Source organism: Phocoena sinus, chromosome 3 (assembly GCF_008692025.1).
Source record: "Phocoena sinus isolate mPhoSin1 chromosome 3, mPhoSin1.pri, whole genome shotgun sequence".
In the NCBI taxonomy this organism is placed as follows: domain Eukaryota; kingdom Metazoa; phylum Chordata; class Mammalia; order Artiodactyla; family Phocoenidae; genus Phocoena; species Phocoena sinus.
Genome location: NC_045765.1, coordinates 112788157 through 112810858, shown reverse-complemented (window position 1 = coordinate 112810858; position 22702 = coordinate 112788157). Strand labels below are relative to the sequence as shown.

The 22702-nt window shown below is 42.6% G+C and overlaps 1 protein-coding gene across 1 annotated transcript; it reads left to right on the top strand.

Moving 5' to 3' along the window:
* The first annotated feature begins 847 nt into the window (after window positions 1–847).
* On the top strand, window positions 848–22232 carry F2R (coagulation factor II thrombin receptor). Its single transcript, XM_032628212.1, has 2 exons — window positions 848–1152; window positions 18918–22232. The coding sequence occupies exons 1-2, from the start codon at window positions 1065–1067 to the stop codon at window positions 20111–20113; spliced, it is 1284 nt and encodes a 427-aa protein (XP_032484103.1). The 5' UTR covers window positions 848–1064; the 3' UTR covers window positions 20114–22232.
* Window positions 22233–22702: the final 470 nt, after the last annotated feature.

Sequence of the window (22702 nt, the reverse complement as noted above, 5' to 3'; positions counted from 1 at the left end):
ACTCCATTAAACTCGGGTCGTAGCGTGCAGAAAGTGTGAGTTACCTGGGCACTTCGCCCTCCGGGCATCCCGCTCGCAGGAGGCGCCCAAGTACTGCCCGGCGCTTGGGGAAAGCCCAGCCCGCCCGCCTTCCGGAAAAGGCCGCGCAGGTGGATGCGCAGCGCGGCTGAGAGCTCTGGATAGAGGGAGAAAGTTGCAGCCGTGCCCGAGTGCGAACGCGGAGAACCTGTTCTTGGTACTGGATGATTGTATCCACTCGCAGTCATTGTGTCGAAGAAATAAGTGCCCGACGTATGAAATATCTAAGTAGGGAAACAAAGGGAAGCGAGTAAGAAACGTCAAGAATTCTGTTCAAAGCTAAGAGCCCCTTCTCATCAGCAGGCAACCCTGTCTCTACAGTATCAACTTTTAAATCCACTATCCCCAAATTACAAAAACACAAGTCACTTTCAAACTTGTAGCTGAACGCCGAATTTTCAAATGCGGCGCATTGCTCGGCCTGAGGTCCGGCCCGAGGGCAGGGAGGGGCGCATCCCTGATCGGAGGTTCTCTGCCAATGTCTTTGCTCCCCGAGAGCAAAGGTTCCCACCAGACTGAGTTACTGGTAGCTTCGCGGGTCCAAGGCGAAGGCCGAGGAAACAATGTCTCAGTTGCGAGGCAGTGTCTAGCAGCCGGGGCGCTGGGCGGCCGGCGCACCGGGAGAGAGGGCCGGCTAGGTCGCCGAGCCCCGTGGGTGGCCCAGAGACTGCAGAGGGACCGGCGGGCGGCGGCCGCGTCGAGGCGCACACTCGACGCCAGGGGGCGCCCTTACAGGCCCGGCGGCCGCGCACCCCGCCCCCGCCCGCGCCCGGCGCCCCTTGTCCTGCCCAGCGCCGCTAGACACGCCGAGCAGCCTTCTCCTGCCCAGCGGCTAGCGCTGTGTCTGCCCGCCCCTGCCGCCCTCCGGACTCTGCGCGAGGAGGGCGTGGAGGGACAGAGCGTGCGGCCCGAGCCTCCCGGCGGCGGGGCCCGTCTCCCGGAGCAGCGCCGCACCGACCGCGCCGAACGCCCTGAGCCTCCGGACAATGGGGCCGCGGTGGCTGCTGCTCGTCGCCGCGGGGCTCAGTCTATGCGGCCCCTTGCTGTCGGCCCGCGCCCGAGGCCCCAAACCAGGTGAGAGTTGACCCCGGCATTCCCTCTCTGTCCCCACCCCCGGCCTCGTATCCCGGGCTTCCTCGGGAATGGGGCGGGCGGGAGGAGGAGGGACGCTGCTACTCCGGGACTCAGTGGGTGCCCCTGACTGCGCCTTAGGGCTGAGATCGGAGTCTCCCCAACTCATATCCTGGTGGGGTGCCCGTCCCACCCCCGCTGCGGGCTCAGCTGATGCCCCTTTGCACTGGGTTTTGGAGGATGCAGCCGGCCCCGCGGCAGGGTTTTGGATATGGAGGAGGAGCGGGGTCGGATTTTCTTGGGGAAGCTTGCGGGACCTCGTTGCATTTGTTGTCACTGTGTGGCCTGTTTCTCCCAGGACCACCCCAAAAAGAAAGGTTTTCACGTTGCTCCACCAATAAACGTTCCGGCTTTTTCGGAAGAAAAAGCGGTCCTGGTCGAGAACCGCTCGAACGCGGTCGAGAACCGCTCCCGCTGAAGTTTTGTCTTGTTGGAATTGTTTTTCTTGCACAGTTTGCAGGCCAGGAAGGTGTTGTAGAGAAAAGCTTAGTGCCTTGTCCCGCTTAGTAGAAAACCACAGGCCTTGTGTGCAGGAGGCGGACATGGTGCGGGATGTTGGGTGCTAACAGGATAGCCACGAGGCGGTGGCGGCGCTTGGGAGGCTTTGTTTGTTTGTTCTCTAGAACCCAGTCTTCCAAGCTTCCAATTGAGTTGAGGAAAGAGATCCCTTCCTCAGAATCCGGCTCCCTCAGACACTATGGGATGAAACCATTTCAGTTTCTGATCTGCTGGGAGCAGGAGGTTTCTCACCTAGAATGCATTCATTACTAATAGTGTGTATTTTTAAGTATCTGACTGCTTGAGCAAATAAATGTATTTTCCAACCTCTCGCTCTTAAAGCAGGGCGGAGAAGTTGCTTTTAGTCTGTAAAAACCCTAGTTAAAAAGGGAGGGGGGGCTTCCCTGGTGGCGCGGTGGTTGAGAGTCCGCCTGCCAATGCAGGGGACACGGGTTCGTGCCCCGGTCCGGGAAGATCCCACATGCCGTGGAGCGGCTGGGCCCGTGAGCCATGGCCGCTGAGCCTGTGCGTCCGGAGCCTGTGCTCCACAACGGGAGAGGCCACAACAATGAGAGGCCCGCGTACCGCAAAAAAAAAAAAAGGGGGGGGGGAGGGGGAAAATGTTTTTATTTCTTTGTAGCACTAGTACTTTGTAAGCTTTCAGCCCCCTTTTTTTCACTTAGAAACAAATTCTAGCTGTTTTTCTTATTATCTGTGAAAGACTGCGTACTCTGTATTGTTTCCACACCAGAAGGAGTGTAGGCGTATGGAGATTAAGAGGTGACAAGAGACAGCATTTTCCCTGCTCTCCATGTTTGCTCAGGGTGAGTTTTGAGGTGATGCTTTTAGGAACACTAAGAGGCCCACATAGGAACCCAAAGATTTTTGGCCTGTGTTAGCTAGAGAGGTCAAGACTGCTGTTTCTGCCACACTTCTTACTTTTTCGTCAACCCGAGTGGGGTATGCTAGGATGCACAGAGCTGGCATAGTCAGAAAGAGAACTGAATAACATTGGCTGATTTATCTACACTGGATTCTGGGACTACTTTGGGAGGGAGAGAAGAAAAGAGGATGAGAGAAGAAAAGGAACTCATGTTAAGTGTCATATTCTGAGAAAAAAAAAAAGTGCCATATTCTGGGTCAAACCCTGGGCCCAGAGGCATTTTCAGTTCACATTATCTCATTTCACCCTCTCAAATGTTTATCCCCTTTTGCTGATTCTGAAATTAAGTCTCAGAGATGATGCACCCAAATTCCAAATGGAGGAGGGGGTCCTGGATGCAAGGAATAAGTGGGGCTTTGTCTTTGGAGTTTTAAATCACTTATAAAATCAACCAAAAATAGGTCTGCTTTTTATTATCACTGTGTACCCGCAATTCTAAACAATGTCTGTCTTAACCAGCTCTATGTGATGTGAGGAGCTGAGAGGCCCCAGCTATAGGAAATGCCTCCAGAACTGGCCCTGCCCACCAGTGTGAGCTTTCTTGAAGCACTCTGGGCTTTTTGTTCCCCCACTCATTTTGGCATTTCCTGCATTGTCACTTTGTGAGTATGTCGTCTCCCAGGCTAAGGTTATAAGGTTATCCCTGTGGAGTCTAGAACAGATATGCACTCAGCAGATACTTGTTGAGAAATTCCTAAGTTCAGTAACCAGTTTACATTCCTTTGTCCAGGAAATTTAAGTGAGATGCTTTCATCAAAGAGGGTCAGTGTCCTAGAGGTGATGTTCATAAATTCTATAAAGATCTGGAGAGTGAAAGGTACCAGAACAGCTGATGGTGACTGTGGCAGAGGGGTTTGGATGGGAGATTCTGTGTACTGCCTTCCTATCCACAGGGTCAAGCCCAGTTCCTTAGCATAGAGGGAGGTGCCCCTTCCCTTGCAGGATGGGTCCCTAGCCTTGTCCAGCCTCCCTTATTACAGAGCCTCCCCTATTACATAGCCTGTTACATTACCTGTACTTCATCCGGCCCCCACCCTCTAGTTCAACCTCCAAGGTAGAACTTTCTCTGGCTTCTGTCCCCTGGCCACTCCCTCTGGCCAAAATGCCCTTCCCACACCCCACGTGTTCACATTTAATTAAAAACAGCCACCTGATATCAAGAACCTGCTACAGCCAACACCCTGCTTAGGTACGTGACATACACTACCTTACTTATTCCTCCAGCCACCCTTTGAGTAGATGTCATCCCCATTCTACAGGTAAGGAAACTGAGGTTAAGTCACAAGTGCAATTAAGTGGAACTGGGATTTGATCACAGGCCTTTCTTTCCTAAGTGCAAGCGTTCTCTACCACCCAATGTAGAGGGGAAGCCATCCAGACACCCCACCCCCACCCCCACACCCCAGCCGACAGCAGAGAAGTAATCCTGCTGTGCTTCCCAGAACCCCTGGAAGGCAAAGTCTGTGCCCCCTTGGCTTGGCAGCCCATGCACAGAGGTGTTTTGTAAACATGGATGCATGGATTGTGGTATCCTGCCATTTACTTTCTGAAGCAGATGATAAGGCAGTCTGTGAATAGATCCCTATCATGAATGTGCCAATTAATTGGCTGTTACTGAGAGGCTGTGGTCTTCAGCCCAACAAAAGGCGCAAAACTGGACAGTGATGCTGCTTTAAGCCAACCAAAAACCTCTGAAAGTCAAATTTCTTATGAATCAGCAAGTACTTTTCTACACAGGGAATGTAGCCAATATTTCATAATAATTGTGAATGGAAAGTAACCTTTAAAAATGGTATGAAAAAGTAAAAAGATTAAATTGTGACAAAAAGAATTAAAGAAAAATAATTGCATAAAACAATATAAAATTGTACTATTGAGCATATGACCTAGAAATGTAATATATATTTGACAATAACCGTGCAAAGGAGGGGCATAGAATGAAGCTATGTTGGAGTTAGGAATTGACACTAGATGGTAATTTGAATCCACAGAAAGAAATGAAGAGAATCAAAATGGGAAATAAGATTAATATCAAAATAAACTCTATAAATATCAAAATCAATTAATTAATTAATTAAAACTGAGGTGAAATCTACAAAGCATAAAATTATTAACCTTTTTTTTTTTTTTTTTTTTAATGCAGTATGCGGGCCTCTCACCGCTGTGGCCTCTCCCGTTGCGGAGCACAGGCTCCGGACGGACGCGCAGGCTCAGCGGCCATGGCTCACGGGCCCAGCCGCTCCGCGGCATGTGGGATCTTCCCGGACCGGGGCACGAACCCGTGTCCCCTGCATTGGCAGGCGGACTCTCAACCACTGCACCACCAGGGAAACCCAGATTAACCATTTTTAAGCATACAATTTAGTGGTATTTAATACATTTACAATGTTGTACAACTACCACCTCTATCTAGTTCCAGAACATTTTCATCACCTCAAAAGGAAACCCGGTCCCCATCAAGTGCTCAGCCCTCACCCTCCCTACCCCCAACTCCTGGCAGCTACCAATTTGCTTATTGTTTCTCTGGGTTTACCTCTTCTCCATATTTCATATGAATGGAATCATACAATGTTTGGCCTTTTGTATCTGGGGAACTATATCCCTTTTACTATGGGATACTCACAAAAATCCCAGAAGCATCATTAGGAACCACGGCCTTGGTTTATTTTTGACTGTGATGCTAGTATCAAGGGCTCACAGTTTCAACATTGAGCATTTTCTGTTTGTTTCCCTTTTTTGTGGTTTCTTTCATTCTGCCTTTCACCCTCTCATACTTATGCCTAAAACTGTCAGAGTATATAACTCTCTAGATTGAGCTTCCCCCAGACACTCTCTCCCACATTGACCTTGGGATAAGGCTTGGAAAAACCCACGAAGTTACACCTCCTTTTCCTCCATCCCAAGGCATCCAGTGATGTTTTGCCGCTTAAAAGGCCATTAGCGGCCCTTACACGTTTATTTGCTTTCAAAAGAACCTGCTGTTGGAAATAACAGGAATAATCTGAAATTTGCACTTCAAAACACATTTAGTGAACTTTAGGAAAGGACATAATCTAATCTCATCTATTTATATTTCAAGTCTATGGTGGATTAGAAGTCAGGTATTATGGTATATTAAAGGAGTGTTTTCCAGTATTTTCTTTTTTGCTAACCAGCCGTAAGAACTGTAAGAAATACGCTTTACATGATGACACAGTTGCTGCCTATGTGGGCAATCCTAGTGTATAGAAACAGAAGTTTTACTAACCAGTACTCACCTTTACCACATGCTATGCATTCCAATATTTTCTACACTGTTTTTTGGGTTTTTTTTTTGTTTTTTGTTTTTTTTTTGCGGTACGCGGGCCTCTCACTGTTGTGGCCTCTCCCGTCGCGGAGCACAGGCTCCGGACGCGCAGGCTCAGCGGCCATGGCTCACGGGCCCAGCCGCTCCGCGGCATGTAGGATCCTCCCGGACCGGGGCACGAACCCGTGTCCCCTGCATCGGCAGGCGGACTCTCAACCACTGCGCCACCAGGGAAGCCCTACACTGTTCTGTCTTTTAAAAGTCTTGTTAAAGTCCTGTAAATTGATTTCATAAGCACTGTCAATTCTCTGCCATCATTTAAAACCTAGTGCAGCAGGTGCGGTGCACTGTTCTGCAGTTACCACAACTGAAGTACTTTTTGGCTTTACAAGAAGTGTTATGCTTTCCAGGAAGTGCTGTTTATGATGGTTTCTATCATATCTAGAACATAATTTGTTTGAGTTCAGGTTTACAAACTTCAGTAGAACTTGGGCGGGGTTGGAGAGTGGAGACAGCTTGGTTCCGGGGCAATTGGTGATTATAAACATCCTTTACTGTGAATTAGTTTTCTTTTTAGCTCGTCTTGGAGAGTAGAGAGCAGTGTTCCCAGGACACTGGGCTCAGGGCCTGTAACTTTGGGTGGAGAACAGGCCTGGAGGAAGGGGGAGAGCCAGGGAATCAGAGTCCTTCCCAGAGAGGCCTGCTAGTGTTCTGACCCCACAAGTCAGGCCCTGGCCTTCAGGAGGGGACCCACACACTTCTTAGTGCCTGCAATGGCCTTGGGTGCACTGACATTTACATTTTCTGGTTGCCTTTACTTCCTGTAACCTCCGCTTTCCCAGCTTTCCCCCCGGTTTGCTTTCCTATGTTCCCTGTGGAGTCCCTGCTGCAGAAGGTGGGATGGGAGGAGAGGCAACCTCATATACTGGCGATCTCTTCTTCACTCTGCAGCCAGTGTGTACCTTACTCTACCTTTAATTCTGGCTTTTCCATAAGAGGTTTTTGTTCACTTACTTGCTCTTACTCTGCTGCATCTGGGACAATATTTTAAAAATTTCTCTGTTTAGTCCTTGAACATCTCTTTACTACAACTGTCCCGTGAGGACTGGGTTGTTGGCATGTGGCTGGTGTGTCACCATGGTCAGCAGGATTCCTGATTCCCAAGCAACAGCTGTGCGCATCATCAACTGAACTTATACATTCACATGGCCATGTCCTGCCTGCTATAGTTCAGAAGGGTGGGTAGATTCACTTGTTTGGTGAAATGCTTAGAGAAAAAAAAAGTAGTACTCTCTTAGGAGTAGGTCCTGAATTCACAACTTTTTTAAAGAGACAGGGTAAGATGGTGTGGTTCAAAGGGTATGAGCTTTAGAACCAGGCAGATCTGGATTCAGATCCCAGCTCCTTCACTTCCTAGCTGTGTGACGTTGTATTAGTTACTTAGCCTCTCTGTGCCCCCATGTTGTCCATAAAACGGTGGTTATAATGCTTATCTCGTAAAAATGTTACAGAGGTACCTTAAGCGAAGTACCTGGTATATAGTAAGTAGGTGGTCGACAAATGTTAAGTGTTCTTCATACACCAACTCCTCCATATTCCAGAAAAACCTTGGAGGGTTTGGTATCAAATGAATTCTCTCAGTGTAAAACTATGTTCACACAAACATTCAAGAACTTTCCCCCCCTCAAAACTAAGACAAGCAAAAGCAAAAACTGTTGTCCTTAGTTTTTTTTGTTTGCTTGCTTGTTTTTTATCCCTCCAATTGTTCTACGTTCAATCTTTTTTTTTCTTTTTTGAATTTTTGAATTTTATTTATTTTTTTATACACCAGGTTCTTATTAGTCATCAATTTTATACACGTCAGTGTATACATGTCAATCACAATCTCCCAATTCATCACACCACAATCCCCCCCCCCCCCCCCCCCCGCTGCTTTACCCGCTTCATGTCCATACGTTTGTTCTCTACATCTGTGTTTCTATTTCGGCCCTGCAAACTGGTTCACCTGTACCATTTTTCTAGGTTCCACATATATGCGTTAATATACGATATTTGTTTTTCTCTTTCTGACTTACTTCACTCTGTATGACAGTCTCTAGATCCATCCACGTCTCAACAAATGACCCAATTTCATTCCTTTTTATGGCTGAGTAATATTCCATTGTATATATGAACCACATCTTCTTTATCCATTCATCTGTCAGTAGACATTTAGGTTGCTTCCATGACCTGACTATCGTAAATAGTGCTGCAATGAACATTGGGGCACATGTGTCTTTTTGAATTGTGGTTTTCTCTGGGTATATGCCCAGTAGTGGGATTGCAGAATCATATGGTAATTCTATTTTTAGTTTTTTAAGGAACCTCCATACTGCTCTCCATAGTGGCTGTATCAATTTACATTCCCACCAACAGTGCAGTAGGGTTCCCTTTTCTCCATACCCTCTCCAGCATTTGTTGTTTGTAGATTTTCTGATGAAGCCCATTCTAACTGGTGTGAGGTGATGGCTCATTGTAGTTTTGATTTGCATTTCTCTAATAATTAGTGATGTTGAGCAGCTTTCAATGTGCTTCTTGGCCATCTGTATGTCTTCTTTGGAGAAATGTCTATTTAGGTCTTCTGCCCATTTTTGGATTGGGTGGTTTGTTTTTTTAATATTGAGCTGCATGAGCTATTTATGTATTTTGGAGATTAATCCTTTGTCTGTTGATTCGTTTGCAAATATTTTCTCCCATTCTGAGGGTAATCTTTTCATCTCATTTATGATTTCATTTGCTGTGCAAAAGCTTTTAAGTTTCATTAGGTCCCATTTATTTTTGTTTTTATTTCCATTACTCTAGGAGGTGGATCAAAAAAGATCTTGCTGTGATTTATGTCAAAGAGTGTTCTTCTTATGTTTTCCTCTAGGAGGTTTATAGTGTCATGTCTTACATTTAGGTCTCTGATCCTTTTTTTTTTTTTTTTTTTTGTGGTACGCGGGCCTTTCACTGTCGCGGCCTCTCCCGCTGAGAGCACAGGCTCCGGACGCGCAGGCCCAGCGGCCACGGCCCACGGGCCCAGCCGCTCCGCGTCACGCAGGATCCTCCCGGACCAGGGAACGAACCCACGCCCCCTGCACCGGCAGGCAGACTCCCAACCACTGCGCCACCAGGGAAGCCCTCTCTAATCCATTTTGAGTTTGTTTTTGTGTATGCTGTTAGGGAGTGTTCTAATTTCATTCTTTTACATGTAGCTGTCCAGTTTTCCGAGCACCACTTATTGAAGAGACTGACTTTTCTCCATTGTATATCCTTGCCTCCTTTGTCATAGATTAGTTGACCATAGGTGTGTGGGTATATCTCTGGGCTTTCTATCTTGCTCTATTCATCTATATTTCTGTTTTTGTGCCAGTACCTTATTGTCTTGATTACTGTAGTTTTGTAGTAGAGTCTGAAGTCAGGGAGCCTGATTCCTCCAGCTCTGTTTTTTTCCCTCAAGGCTGCTTTGCCTATTCAGGGTCTTTTGTGTCTCCATACAAATTTTAAGATTTTTTGTTCTACTTCCGTAAAAAATGCCATTGATAATTTGATGGGCATTGCATTGAATCTGTAGATTGCTTTGGGTAGTATAGTCATTTTCACATTATTGATTCTTCCAATCCAAGAACATGGTATATCTCTCCATCTGTTGGTATCATCCTTAATTTCTTTCATCAGTGTCTTATAGTTTTCTGCATACAGGTCTTTTGTCTCCTTAGGTAGGTTTATTCCTAGGTATTTTTTTCTTTTTGTTGCAGTGATAAGTGGGAGTGTTTCCTTAATTTCTCTTTCAGATTTTTCATCATTAGTGTATAGGAATGCAAGAGATTTCTGTGCATTAATTCTGTATCCTGCAACTTTACCAAATTCATTGATTAGCTCTAGTAGTTTTCTGGTGGCATCTTTAGGATTCTCTATGTATAGTATCATGTCATCAGCAAACAGTGACAGTTTTACTTCTTCTTTTCCAATCTGTATTCCTTTCATTTCTTTTTCTTCTCTGATTGCCATGGGTAGGACTTCCAAAACTATGTTGAATAATAGTGGTGAGAGTGGACAACCTTGTCTTGTTCCTGATCTTAGAGGAAATGCTTTCAGTTTTTCACCATTGAGAATGATGTTTGCTGTGGGTTTGTCATATATGGCCTTTATTATGTTGAGGCAGTTTCCCTCTATGTCCACTTTCTGGAGAGTTTTTATCATAAATGGGTGTTGAATTTTGTCAAAAGCTTTCTCTGCATCTATTGAGATGATCATATGATTTTTTTTCTTCAATTTGTTAATATGGTTTGTCACATTGATTGATTTGCATATATTGAAGAATCCTTGCATCCCTGGGAAAAATCCCACTTGATCATGGTATATGATCCTTTTAATGTGTTGTTGGATTCTGTTTGCTAGTATTTTGTTGAGGACTTTTGCATCTATATTCATCAATGATACTGGTCCGTAATTTTCTTTTTTTGTAGTACCTTTGTCTGGTTTTGGTATCAGGGTGATTGTGGCCTCAGAATGAGTTTGGGAGTGTGCCTTCCTCTGCAATTTTCTGGAAGAGTTTGAGAAGGATGGGTGTTAGCTCTTCTCTAAATATTTGATAGAATTCACCTGTGAAGCCATCTGGTCCTGGACTTTTGTTTGTTGGAAGATTTTTAATCACAGTTTCAATTTCATTACTTGTGATTAGTCTGTTTATATTTTCTATTTCTTCCTGGTTCGGTGTTGGAAGGTTATACCTTTCTAAGAATTTGTCCATTTCTTCCAGGTTGTCCATTTTATTGGCATAGAGTTGCTTATAGTAGTCTCTTAGGATGCTTTGTATTTCTTCAGTGTCTGTTGTAACTTCTCCTTTTTCATTTCTAATTTTATTGATTTGAGTCCTCTCCCTCTTTATCTTGATGAGTCTGGCTAATGGTTTATCAATTTTGTTTATCTTCTTAAAGAACCAGCTTTTAGTTTTATTGATCTTTGCTATTGTTTTCTTTGTTTCTATTTCATTTATTTCTGCTCTGATCTTTATGATTTCTTTCCTTCTGCTAACTTTAGGTTTTGTTTTTTCTTCTTTCTCCAGTTCCTTCAGGTTTAAGGTTAAATTGTTTATTTGAGATTTTTCTTGTTTCTTGAGGTTGGCTTGTATAGCTATAAACTTCCCTCTTAGAACTGCTTTTGCTGCATCCCATAGGTTTTGGATTGTCATGCTTTCATTGTCATTTGTCTCTAGGTATTTTTTTATTTCTTCAGTGATCTCTTGGTTATTTAGTAACGTATTGCTTAGCCTCCATGTGCTTGTGTTTTTAACTTTTTTTTCCCTGTAATTCATTTCTAATCTCATAGCGTTGTGGTCAGAAAAGATGCTTGATATGATTTCAATTTTCTTAAATTTACTGAGGCTTGATTTGTGACCCAAGATGTGATCTATCCTGTAGAATGTTCCATGCACACTTGAGAAGAAAGTGTAATCTGCTGTTTTTGGATGGAATGTCCTATAAATATCAATTAAATCTATCTGGTCTGTTGTGTCATTTCAAGCTTCTGTTTCCTTATTTATTTTCATTTTGGATGATCTGTCCATTGGTGTAAGTGAGGTGTTAAAGTCCCCCACTATTATTGTGTTACTGTCGATTTCCCCTTTTATAGCTGTTAGCAGTTGCCTTATGTATTGAGGTGCTCCTATGTTGGATGCGTAAATATTTATAATTGCTATATCTTCTTCTTGGATTGATCCCTTGATCATTATGTAGTGTCCTTCCTTGTCTCTTGTAACATTCTTTATTTTAAAGTTTATTTTATCAGGTATGAGTACTGCTACTCCAGCCTTCTTTTGGTTTCCATTTGCATGGAGTATCTTTTTCCATCCCCTCACTTTCAGTCTGTATGTGTCCCTAGGTCTGAAGTGGGTCTCCTGTAGACAGCATATAGATGGGTCTTGTTTTCGTATTCATTCAGCAAGCCTGTGTCTTTTGGTGGGAGCATTTAATCCACTGACGTTTAAGGTAATTATCGATATGTATGTTCCTATGACCATTTTCTTAATTGTTTTGGGTTTGTTTTTGTAGGTCCTTTTCTTCTCTTGTATTTCCCAGTTAGAGAAGTTCCTTTAGCATTTGTTGAAGAACTGGTTTGGTGGTGCTGAATTCTCTTAGCTTTTGCTTGTCTGTAAAGCTTTTGGTTTGTCCATCGAATCTGAATGTGATCCTTGCCAGGTAGAGTAATCTTTGTTGTAGGTTCTTCACTTTCATCACTTTAAGTATATCATACCACTCTATTCTGGCTTGTAGAGTTTCTGCTGAGGAATCAGCTGTTAACCTTATGGGAGTTCCCTTGTATGTTATTTGTCATTTTTCCCTTGCTGCTTTAAATAATTCTTCTTTGTCTTTAATTTTTGTCAATTTGATTACTATGTGTCTTGGCGTGTTTCTCCTAGGGTTTATCCTGTATGGGACTCACTGCGCTTCTTGGACTTGGGTGGCTATTTCCTTTCCCGTGTTAGGGAAGTTTTCGACTATAATCTCTTCAAATATTTTCTCTGGTCCCTTCTCTCTCTCTTCTCCTTCTGGGACCCCTATAATGCGAATGTTGTTGCATTTAATGTTGTCCCAGAGGTCTCTTAGGCTGTCTTCATTTCTTTTCATTCTTTTTTCTTTATTCTCTTCCGCAGCAGTCAATTCCACCATTCTGTCTTCCAGGTCACTTATCCGTTCTTGTGCCTCCATTATTCTGCTATTGATTCCTTCTAGTGTATTTTTCATTTCAGTTATTGTATTGTTCATCTCTCTTTGTTTGTTCTTTAATTCTTCTAGGTCTTTGTTAAACATTTCTTGCATCTTCTCAATCTTTGCCTCCATTCTTTTTCCGAGGTCCTGGCTCATCCTCACTATCATTATTCTGAATTCTTTTTCTGGAAGGTTGCCTATCTCCACTTCATTGAGTTGTTTTTCTGGGGTTTTATCTTGTTCCTTCATCTGGTACATAGTCCTCTGCCTTTTCATTTTGTCTATCTTTCTGTGAATGTGGTTTTTGTTCCACAGGCTGCAGGATTGTAGTTCTTCTTGCTTCTGCTGTCTCCCCTCTGGTGGATCTGTTGTCCTTAGTTTTTAGTGGCAAGTAAATGTGCATAAAATATTTGCTTTTCTTTTTCTTCTTTTTTTATTTTTACTTTTCATTATGGAAATTTTCAAACATACCAAAAGTTGACAGTGCAATTACCCCCTATATGTTGTTTTATCTGTATCCTCTCTTTCCTCAATTTTAAAGCAAATCCCAGACATTGTATCATTTCATCCATAAATACCTCAGTCTATATCCTTAGAAATAAGAACTCTTTTCTTCACATTACCACATTGCCATTATAACACCTTAAAAAATGGACAATTTCTTAATATCATGTACTATTCAGTCGGTGTTCACATTTTACTGATTGTCTCATAAATACTTTTTACAGTTGATTTATTTGAATCAGGATCAAACATGGTCCACTGTTGCATTAGGTAGATGTGTCTCTTAAATCTTTCAGTCTGTAGTGGTTTTCCCTCTCTTCCTGTTTCAAGGCTGTTTGTCAGAGAAACAGGGTCATTCGTCTTCTAGACTTTTCTATATACTGGATCTGGCCAGCTGCATCTTGTAGGGGTGTTCAACATGCCCTTCTGTCCTCTGTGTTTTCTGTAATGTGGTCCATCTGGAGGCTTAACCTGATCCAAGTTTGTTTTTCTGCTAGACTACCTGAGCAGTGGTGCTGTGTACACACCTGTTTCATCACCTCAAGATTGTCTCTCTTTTTGAGATTTTAAGGTTACTCATTGGACTCAGGTGTTGTCAGGTGATCCACGTGTTAGAAAGTTCCCTATCACCCATCCTTTCACCTAACGTTTTTAGCAACAACTGATGACCATTGTACTAAATCTGATTTCACTAAGAACTTTAAGATGCGTTTCTAAATCTGTTACTGCTTCTGTGTTTATGAGCTGGAATTATTTTATAAAATAGAAATTTCCTTCATTGACTATTTGGTTTCCCTGAAATATTTTGTTTATAGAAAAGGTAAGATAAATGCTTGAATCTTGCCTTTATTTACCAATTTTCAGACTGGGTCCCCTCATTTCCTCCAACAGTGACAAAAAAGGTTTTATTTTCCTTTGAGCATCATTATGAACTCATAGATCTTAACAAATAGGACATGTTTCCAGTGTTTCCATTCATTTCCATCATTATTCTCTTAATGATTTTTGGCCAATGGGGAGCTCTCTCTGGATCGACTTCAGAGTCTTTCTGACCTGACCCGAATATTCTTTGAGGACGTTCAAGACTCCTCTTGTGTCTTTCCTCCCCCCGGATCTGGAACCAGCCGTTTCTTTAAGGAGCACTTCTTTTCATGGTGTGCGTTTGCATTTGAGACAGTGGAGTATTCCTGTAATGTTGCTGCTTTCTGCTTGGAGTTAGTATGTTTCCATCATTTTTCCATCATCCTCTTTATTTCTCTTTAACCTGTAGTGTTGAGTCACTCGTGGAGAAATGCAGGGTACATCTCTCCTGCTCTGTGTGTGAACGTAGGCGAGGTCCTGGGACTTCTGCTTTCTTAATTCCCAGAAAGCATGAGCCCTATAGGCCAGTGCTCTGAGTGGGAACCAAGGCTGGCATGTTGTGGGAGGATGAAATGGTATAAATAACTTCCAGGATCACATGGGACCTTGAGAGAGCATCTGGTCACCACTCTGCTTCCAAGGCCAGATCTCGTCAAAGTCAGAAAAAGCACTGTGCCTGACTGACTAATTTTTAAAAATCTTCAGAGTTAGAAGATTTTTAAGCTTTTAAGCTCGTTAGCAATACGCTATGGTCAACAACAAAATTACTCTAGAGCCATTTTAGAGAAACCTAAATTAAGTGAAACTTAGCAACAAGTATGAGAACCAATTTTAGGACCTGACTTCGTTTTTTTTTTTAATTTTTTTTAAACCATAACTTAAAAATAAAAACACAGATGGGTTACAAGAGCTTTTTGTACGCTGACAGGCACTTTCTCCTTGACCTATGAGTTGGGCTAGGACTAAAGGAAAAGCAACATACCCAAACTCAAATTTCAACCTTAAGGGGCTTGAGCTAGTTGGATTTATCTAGTCACCTGGAATTGGTTTTGTTCTTTCTTTGATGTTGGTATATAGTTAAACAAACAAACAAAACTTGCTGACATTCTGTTATCCCATAAAAGCCAAAATATCAAACCTATGGTGGCAAGGAAAGGTGATACCTTAGGTAATGATATTTAATCAAGGGATTATGCATTCTTCCTGGGCTCCAGCCTATAAAATGTCATGTTCCAGTGCGTATAATGTTTCTGTCATAAACACCATACTGCCCAAGAAGGCCTAGCCAGGGAAGAAAATTTTGAAAACAAATACTCGTTCCCAAAGTACTAAATACAGAGTAAAGCCTAATGAGAGTTTAATTTTCAGACCAAGTGATGGCATCTAAGAGCTTAGTTGTGAGTGTTCAGTAGTTTTCAAGAGGTGTCACTCCTCTAGGTCATGTCCTGTTGCTCACGTGTGTCTGCACACATGCGTGCCTGCACTTTTCTTCCTTCCATGCGTGACAGGAGTCCTCATTCTGGCCAGGTCCCCAAAGCTACAGCAGAGAGTCATGTTGTTTTAAGGTTCCTGTGGGTCAGCGTTTTTGAGGACACATATCTTTGTGGCCTTAAAATGCCAGAACTCATTCATTCTTTTCTTCCGCTTCCCACACATTCTTGACCTCGAGGGTAGCCTCACTTCCCACAGGGGCCGTTGTACCAGGGTCAGGCCCCCATGTGACTGGATCAAGATGCACAGAGTGAATTAGATGCCTCAAAAGGGGAAGGAAGCGATACTTCGGGAAAAGGTTGATAAACCAAACAGTGCTAAATGTTTAGGAAGGGAAGAGGGACAGATTCCATTTTAATTTAAAATGATTGAGAGTGAGCAAAAAGCAAACCACATTGAAGTGATAGGGGAAGAATAATAATTTCTTACGCTGATTAATTTTTGAAGTTTACAAAGTGAACATATATCCTATTTAACATGTGATGCTCCTGGCTGCCAGATTTGTAGACCAGACAGGTATTGGGATCCCATTTTAATGATTCTGAGACTGAGTTCAGAGCAGTTAAGTGATTCCTGGTAGAGCCAGTATTAGAATGCAAATCCGTGATTAAAAGCCAACTTAAGGTCCATACCTACCACATGTGGGGCAGGGTACTGGAGACTCAGCGTTCAATAGGAACAGTTTCCTACCCTTGGGGAACAATCTAGCTGTATATGTGTACTCAGAGGCTCATCACTGCAGATTGGTTTTTTATTAATTTTTATTGGAGTATAGTTGCTTTACAATGTTGTGTTAGTTTCTGCTGTACAGCAAAGTGAATCAGCTATACGTATACATATATTCCCACTGTTTTGGATTTCCTTCCCATTTAGGTCACCACAGAGCATTGAGTAGAGTTCCCTGTGCTATACAGTAGGTTCTCATTAGTTATCTATTTTATACATAGTAGTGTATATATGTCAATCCCAATCTCCCAATTCATCCCATCCCCGCCTTCCCTCCTTGGTATTCATACATTTGTTCTTTAGGTCTGTGAAAATGATACAGATCACTGCAGATTTTTTGTTCTTCCCCTGTGACAGATCTGCCAGATCACCCCTTTACCCTCAGGGGACCACTCATGTTCTTGCTGAGGTCATCTGACCTCCAGCTTTCACTACCAGGCCCTGTTCTACTGTGTATCGGTTGGTGCTACTCTAGGTTTGCTTTTCATTTTGGAAATAGATGCCAATTTATTGTATTTTATTTTCTAGCTCTAGAATTTCCATTGGTTGGTTTCGTTGCTATTTTCTATTTTTTCATTCATTTCAATGAAATCTTTTTCTTCCCTTCATTGAGCATAGTTGTAACATACCCTTTAAAATCCTTATCTGCGAATTCCAACATCCGGGTCATCTTGGGATTGGTTTCCATTGATTGTCCTTTTCTCTCGATACTGGGTCACACTTTCCTGATTCTCTTTATATCGAATGATTTTGAATTGTCTGCTGGACATTATCCTACTGTAAAAACTCAAGATTTTGTTTTATTTCTCCAAAAAATGTTGGTGTTTTTGCTTTAGCAGGCAGTTAATTTGGTTGAACTGAAACTGCAGACGTTTCCTCTTGAGCAAGAAGTCCAAATAACACTTCCGTTCTTTTAACGCATTATTGACCCGAGGATTTTTGCAGAAACTAACACCTGTGGCCAAAATACATCTCCAGTCAAAAATGTGTTAACTCTAGCAGTTAACTCTGCTTCACATCTTCCTTGAGTGTGCAGGTTCTAGAGTCAACCCAAGCCTGGGGCAGAATTTGCACTGGAATTTGGTGCTCTCTCTATCCCTCTCTGAAATTTTCTTTTCTGAGATTCTCTCCTCACTTTCCAGTGATTGTAGTTGCCCTGAACTCTGTCCTCTGGTTCTTCAGGCAATAGAGACTATGGGTTTTCTATCCGAGTTTCGACCATCTTTTGTGGCACTGACTTTGGCCTTCTCTCAAGCTAAAAGCCACTGAAAACAAGAAACCCATCGGTTGCCATCCTTTCTTTGAAGATCCATCCCTCCCCTCCCTGACATGACCCTGTGAACCTAAATAACTTCAGGTCATTGATTTGGGGGAGGAAAGGGATCCAGAGGTTTTTGTAATTTTTGTCTAGGGTCTGGTAGGACCCTACAGAAGCAGAACTATCTCTTTTATTGCATTATGCCTCTCTGTGTAAGTTTTTGTTTGCAGGAAGGTTCCACTACTGAAAAATAAAACTGAAAGCTTAAAAATCTACTGTACTTACCCAATTTCCAGCCAGTTTTCATTCCTCTGACATGACTTCTGAGTGACGTGTGTATCCAGCCTTTGTGGCCAATACCTCCAGGGATAGAAACCTCATCCTTTTCCCCCTGTGGTTTCTCTCCCCACTCCTCAGCTTGCCAAGGCCCAGCAAAGGCTGTCTGTCTGAGTCTCCTCAGTGACAGAATGTTAGCAAAGCTCCTGGGAAGGAAAAGCTGGTTGAGTTCCAGTTGCTAAGTGCTGCATTTCTTTGATGAACATTTCACATGGATGTTTTTGGTGGAGGAGGGTAATAAAATAAGGACGTTTGCAACTGACTTCTGGTTGATACTCAAAAGAGCCTGGTTGGCCTGGCCTCTGCCTGCGTGCATGTGGCATTTTGGAACTGAGCTGAGGAAGGCCACTGGCTTAGGACATCTGCTCCACTGGCCCGCTAAGGAAGGAGACAGGAAGATGATGGTGTGGTAGGTACCTTGTGGTTACATTAGACGATAACCTGAGACTGTGGCTTGGACCCAAATATGATGAGAGATTTGCGACATTCTACTGTGTAAACAGACTGAAGCTAGTAAAGGACAGCTACTGTCACATGGATAACAGTCATGGAAATGGGTGCCCTTGGTCCTACTCAAGTTCACCTGTAGCTCCGTAACCTTTAAGATGTTCCCTCAACTTTCTATGTGGATTTTTCCACAAGGAAGAATGGATTTCAAGGGGTGGCCACAAGCTAAATGGAGAAAATGTATACATGCAGACATACAGACGAAAGAGAAGTCACATAGCCTGGGAGTGATTTGTTTATATAGACAGTGGCTCGTATAGAAAAGAAGTTACGGCTCTTTTCTTTCACATCACGTCCTCAGCCTTTCCTGATGTCTGCAGATCTCTGAAAGTGTATCGTTCACCTCATATCTCTGAGGAGCAGAGTTTGAAAAGGGTTTGCTGTGCCAGAACAAAATGTGGTACACTACTTCGAGTTAGCTAATTCCCTGATAAAGTCTGTGATCCCCTTGAGTATCACCTGCTCCTTACCACCCACTCTCCCAGGAAGAAAACAAAAAGCAAAAGTAAAGCGTACTCTCTCCTTGTCTCTTTTGCCTTTGTAATTCGTTTTAAAATTTTTACTTTTCAGAGTCAGAAGCAACAAATGATACTCTGGGTCCCCGGACATTTTTTCTCAGGAATCCCAATGATATATTTGAACCAATCCCACTGAAGGAGGATGAGGACCAAAATGAAAGTGAATTCATAGAAGACAGATTAAGCTCCAACAATAGAAGCAGTCCTCCTCAAAAATTACCCCCCGAGTTCATCTCAAAAGATGCCTCAGGATATCTGACCGGCACCTGGTTGACGCTCTTTATCCCCTCCGTCTACACCGGCGTGTTCCTCTTAAGCCTTCCTCTGAACATTATGGCCATCATCGTGTTCACCTTGAAGATGAAGATCAAGAAGCCCGCCATGGTGTACATGCTGCACCTGGCCATGGCAGACGTGCTCTTTGTGTCTGTGCTCCCATTTAAGATCAGCTACTACTTTTCCGGAAGTGACTGGAGATTCGGGTCTGTCATGTGCCGCTTCATCACCGCTGCGTTCTACTGTAACATGTATGCCTCTATTATGCTCATGACGGTCATCAGCATTGACCGGTTCCTGGCTGTGGTATACCCCATGCAGTCGCTCTCCTGGCGTACTCTGGGGAGGGCTTCCTTTACCTGTCTGGCCATCTGGGCCATGGCCATCGCGGGGGTGGTACCTCTGCTCCTCAAGGAGCAGACCACCCAGGTCCCGGGGCTCAACATAACCACCTGTCACGATGTGCTCAACCAAACACTGCTCGAAGGCTACTACTCATATTACTTCTCGGCCTTCTCTGCCATCTTCTTTTTTGTGCCATTGATCATTTCCACAGTCTGTTACGTGTCTATCATCCGATCTCTTAGCTCTTCCGCGGTTGCCAACCAGAGCAAGAAGTCCCGGGCTTTGTTCTTGTCAGCTGCTGTTTTCTGCATCTTCGTCCTTTGCTTTGGACCCACAAACATCCTGCTGATTCTACATTACGCATTCCTTTCCCAGAATTCCATGACAGAGGCTGCCTACTTTGCCTACCTCCTGTGTGTCTGTGTCAGCAGCATAAGCTGTTGCGTTGACCCCTTGATTTACTACTATGCTTCCTCTGAGTGCCAGAGGTACCTCTACAGTATCTTATGCTGCAAAGAAAGTTCAGATCCCAGCAGTTATAACAGCAGCGGTCAGTTGATGGCAAGTAAAATGGACACCTGCTCTAGTAACCTGAATAGCAGCGTGTACAAAAAGCTGTTAACTTAGGAAAAGGGACCGACAGTGAGTTAAAAAGAAAATGTTAAAAAAGCAAATAACCTGAGGATTCTACTTAGTCCCTGACAAAAAGTATTTACTTTACCATCTAAAACAACAAATGTATGATTTACATGCCTCCTTATGAGAGCCATTAAGCATATATATTTGTTAGTTACAGGAAAAAAAAATAACAGGAATAGAAAACAATGTTATTACAAGAGAGTGTTACAACAAGAACTGAAATGTCACTTTTTTCATAAATTTACGTGATTTATTTTAGATATATGTGTGTGTATATGTGTATTTATACACATATACTTGTATCATTTGCAGTGCAGTATAGAATAGGCACTTTGAAACCCTCTCTTTTTTTCACCAGAGATTATGGAAGTAAACTCTGATTCTCTGATTTCATATGCAAAGTTTAGGTTGGAGTTTAGCCCTGAACATCTGAAGAAGTCCATCAATAGTGAGGGATTCTACAGTCTGGACTTATACAACTTTTGCCAATAAGTGTTTTGAAATTGTCCAACAGCAATGTTTAAGTTATTGAGGGATGAGACTTAGTACTATCTGTGTGTAGAGAAAGTTCTGCTGTTTTTCATGTTAAACGTATCAAAGTTTGAATTCTAAAAATCATTAAAACAGATATGGGTAGCATTTTTGCTGTTTTACACGCCGTGTGTGTAAACTAAGAATGAGCAGAGGTCCCACCAGTGACCTGAAGCTGGCTTTCAAAGCACCCTGCCCCCAGATGAAGGACTCCAAGCAGTAGATACAAGACAGGGCCAGTTCAGAGAGATCAGGACCACCGTGTTTGCTGTCTCCTGCTGGGATTCCCTCAAGGATTGGCCATGCGCTTATCATGTTTATTAGAAGTTGGCGAAGTAGGATGTGCTATCCCAAGAGATAATGGATATAAAAGACTGCCCATTTTAAGAATGGAGAAAGAAGGCACGTTCACTTCTAAAAGTTGTGCTGCAAGGACCATTCCCAGGTGGAAACACCTATATAGCAAACATGGACACCCATTGTGTGCTCTAAGCTCTCTAATGGGTGCTGGGCAAATAGAATTGAATCAGACTGAAACCTGCTCTCAAGAATAACAAAGTGGGCCGATACACAGAGTGGGACGTGTGAAAGAAACACATCATTAGGTAAAGAAGTGCTTTTAGCCAGATGTCACCAAGCAAGTTCCACATAATCCTGGCAGGTAAAGAACTTTGAACATTTGGGTTACTTCTTCCTGTAGTTATAACTTGAGATAAACATAATATAGTACAGGAAGCGTGTTTTTAAAAATAACTCCTTCAGTAACAGAATATGAAATGTTTTATTACAATGTTATTCAAGCAAGATAAAAATTATAAGTTCTGTACATAATATGATCGTCAATCTGACTATGTATCAACATGAAAACAAAATTTTACATAAAAGAGATTGAAAAAAATAAACCAAAATGACAACTAAGGATAAAAAAAGATTAAGTCCTTCAGTCTGTCTTAATTTGACCCTATTTACAAATGTTTTGTTCAATAAATTACTCAAGTCAGATTTTTAAAACATTAATTATATTAGTCGGATTAGAAATGGCAGAAGAAAATGGAATTGACTTTGAAATCCAGGAGAATTATTCTCTATTTTCCATTCACTTTTCTTAAGAGTTAATGAGATGATTTTACAAGCTATGATGAGTATCAAGTACAGAATATCATCATGTATTTGAGAAAATAATTTGAAAATTAGGTTGAATTATATCTTTTTTCCTTATGAAAAAATGTTGGCGTTTTAAACAAAAAGAGTAGAAAGTTGTAAGGCAAGTACTTACCTATTTAAAAGAGCAAATGGTTTCCAAATGCCATAGAACGATTTACATAAAAGTATGTCTTGTAAGTAGAAGCTAACATTGTTTTTATTAATTTAGTTACGATATTCATTTTATCCAACTTAGTGGAGATATACTGTCATTGTTCATTCATTCTGTTTATATTAAAATACCTCTGACTTAATAAGACTCATTACTGTATTATCAGTATGTACTTATAAAATATTACATCACTGTTTTTATGTTCTTTTCTTAAAAAAATGTATGTAACCTCTATTAATAAACCTGAAAGTTTGCTTGGTATCTGTTTGGAATAAGATTTTATTGTATCTTTAGAGCCTGTCAGGAAGGCCAGTCTAAGGATTTAGCTGAACAGCGGTTAATGAAAAGGTGATTTGCAGAGGCATGGCCAGGGTTAAGGGAACCAGCAAGAGCTGGTGAAGCACCCCAGGGCCTAGCAATTAGGGAAAGCTGTTACCACCCCAGGCCTAAAACGAGTGGAGGAGGGAATACACAGACCTCCTCTCCCCCCACCTTCTGATCTCTTGCTGATGCCTCCCCATTGCTCCTGATTTTAACTTACCCCAGAGGTCAAGGGAACCTGGGTGATGGAACCCATAAAGGTTGGCTTCTTGGGGCGCAGAGAATGAAACTCGAAGAAAAAAAAAAGCACAATCTCTACCAAAGGCATTGGGTGATTAGATTTCTGTGTCTTTTTTTTTAAATCCGTTCTTAGGAAAATTCAAGATTATGTCACTGAGAACATGCTCAGA

What these genes read in the sequence shown, in the direction of transcription:
- F2R (XM_032628212.1), top strand. Translation starts at nt 1,065, where the DNA reads ATGGGGCCGCGGTGGCTGCTGCTCGTCGCCGCGGGGCTCAGTCTATGC. An exon ending in CGCCCGAGGCCCCAAACCAG is followed by an intron (nt 1,153 to 18,917) that starts GTGAGAGTTGAC and finishes TTTACTTTTCAG; the next exon opens with AGTCAGAAGCAACAAATGAT.